General features: G+C 34.1%; 1 protein-coding gene across 1 annotated transcript; it reads right to left on the bottom strand.

The window, feature by feature from the left end:
* Positions 1-251: 251 nt before the first annotated feature.
* Positions 252-1240, bottom strand: LOC147358709 (olfactory receptor 8K3-like). The gene has a single exon (XM_086342120.1). It carries the CDS (start codon positions 1219-1221, stop codon positions 280-282), a length of 942 nt encoding a protein of 313 aa, XP_086198246.1. The 5' UTR covers positions 1222-1240; the 3' UTR covers positions 252-279.
* Positions 1241-2660: the final 1420 nt, after the last annotated feature.

Genomic DNA, 2660 nt, shown 5'->3' with positions numbered 1-2660 from the left:
TCAGAAACCTGGACAGTCATTTCTTTGTCTATATCCACCTAACACATTCTCCTGACATTTACTTAATTTATGTACAAAATTGGTCTTTTATGCTTAAGGCAATTTTTTTTTTTTTTTACTATTTTGTTCATTAATCTATTTGCAACAGTTGGAATTTCCTAGTATATATAATATAATCTATAAATAATTGTTGAAAATATTTATACTCACTACTTAATTTGGAGGCACATAGAACAAAATTTAGAGTCCATAACCAGTTTATAGAAATTGCATTGCATATTAATAAAAAAGGTTGCCTGATTTTTTCCACACCCTATGTAGTGCACATTTTACATCTTTATTCCTCAAGCTGTAGATTAAGGGATTCAACATAGGGATAATGAGAGTATACAATATGGAAGCCACTTTATCAGTGTCAAAGGAATGGCTGGACTCTGGTTGCACATACATAAATAGTAAAGTCCCATAGAACACTATGACCACAGTCAAGTGGGATCCACAGGTAGAGAAAGCCTTGTGCCTGCCTTCAGCAGAGCTCATCCTGAGAATGGATACAAGAATGAGAAGGTAAGACACAAGAACTATCAGAAGAGAGAAAATCAAATCAAACCCAGCTAAAATCAGAATAATCACTTCTACTTCATGTGTATTTGAGCAGAGCAAAGGTAACAAAGGAAGACTATCACAGTAGAAATGACTGATGACTCTGTAGCCACAGAAAGATAAATTAAATAATTTTACGGTGACGAGAAGAGACACAAACGTGCTGTAGACATAGGGGATCGCTACCAGCACCCAGCATACTCTTTGTGACATGATGACTGGGTAGAGAAGAGGGTTACAGATGGCCACATAGCGGTCATAAGACATTGCTGACAGAATAAAAATTTCACTAATGATAAACACAAGAAAGAAAGCTAGCTGCATAGCACAAGAGTAATAGGAGATTATATTTTGATCCTCAACAAAATTTACTAACATTTTGGGTCCCACAGTTGTAGAATAACCAAGATCTGTAAAAGCAAGGTGTCTAAGAAAGAAGTACATGGGTGTCTGTAGCTTGGAGTCCATCTTGGTGAGGATGATCATGCCCAAGTTGCCCACCACTGAGATCACATAGATGATGAGGAAGAGCCCAAACAATGGAGCCTGCAGCTCAGGGCGGTCAGTAATTCCCATGAGGATGAATTCACTCGACCCTGTTCCATTGAGTCTTTCCATTCAGGTTTATTAAAGAACCTGTTCTGGGTAGAAATATCAACATAGTCAATAGGTTCTATGTATCATCATCTGGAAGAGTTTCACTATGCAAAGCTAGTATAAACAGATTAAACTTTCCAGTTTAGGATATTTGAAAATAAACTCATCTCGTGGCTCAGATAATAAAGAATCTGCCTGCAGTTCAGGAGATCTGGGTTCAATCCCTGAATCAAGAAAATCCCCTGGAGAAGGGAATAGCAACTCACTCCAGTATTCTGGCCCAGAGAATCCCAAGGATAGAGGAGCCTGGCAGGCTACAGTCTATGGGGTTGCAAAGAGTCAAACATGACTGAGCAACTAACACTTTCATTTTCCTACATATAATAAAATATATAAATAGTGATAGAGACAGAGATAGTTGCTGTTTCTGAACTGGAAATTATTTTACTTACCAAAGGACATTTGTCAAAATTGAGAAGACATGTTAATTGTTACAACTGGAATGTGGAAGCTATTGGCATATGATGATTGGAGGTCAGAGATGCCTCTAAACATCCTATAAATCACCATATCTGTCTAAAATCTCAATATTACTAAGGTTGAAAAACCAGTTATAGATAGAGAGATGATAGATAAATAGATACATATATACATACATAGATGTATAGATACAAACAAGAAATATAATAGATACAGACATAGATATGACAAGAAAAAAGTTAAGACATAAATTTGAGGGCTACATATATAAACTATTATTGTGCTGTTCTTGCAAACTTTCTATAATTTCTATCTAGTCATTTATATAATTGCAATTACATAGTGAAATGTATAAATTAAATTTAATAATATGACAATACATATGCCAATTATATAATAAATTATGATGCTATTAAATACTATCCATAATAAAATTTTAAAACCAGAATTCAGAAAATGTGTAGAACTTGCTACTCCAACACAGAGTTCTATATAGTTCTATGTACAGTTGATATAGGCTGAAACAGTTAACACACTTGACACGTATTAGACAGCTGTATAAATAAGAAAACTGTAACAGATTGCAGTGAGACATTTATATTTCTGTGAAGAAACATATAAGACGTATAATAGGTAGATAGAAAGATAGGTACATGATAGAATCTCTGCTCTAAATTTCCTTATGGTATATAAAAAGGGCTAGTTTGGGAAAACAATTCAACTTATCTGAAAGTTTATTTTCATACACAAGGCCAATACGGTTACAGGTTATATATATATATACATATATATATATATATATATATATATATATATAAAATGAAGTCAATAGTTTAGCTCAAACAGATCTTCTTTGTGTATGTAAATTCATCTGCACTGTGACATACCTTCTTTGTCAAGGCAATATGATTAACAGGTGAAGATTATATAATGTACAATGGAATACATGCAATTTATTCCAAGCCTTGCCCCTTCTGCAG

This window comes from Bos grunniens, chromosome 15, assembly GCF_055505025.1.
Source record: "Bos grunniens cultivar Pamir isolate PY7600 chromosome 15, Bosgru_T2T1.0, whole genome shotgun sequence".
Classification (NCBI taxonomy): domain Eukaryota; kingdom Metazoa; phylum Chordata; class Mammalia; order Artiodactyla; family Bovidae; genus Bos; species Bos grunniens.
Note: the sequence above shows the minus strand (reverse complement) of the source record. Positions and strands in the feature narration are given on the sequence as shown.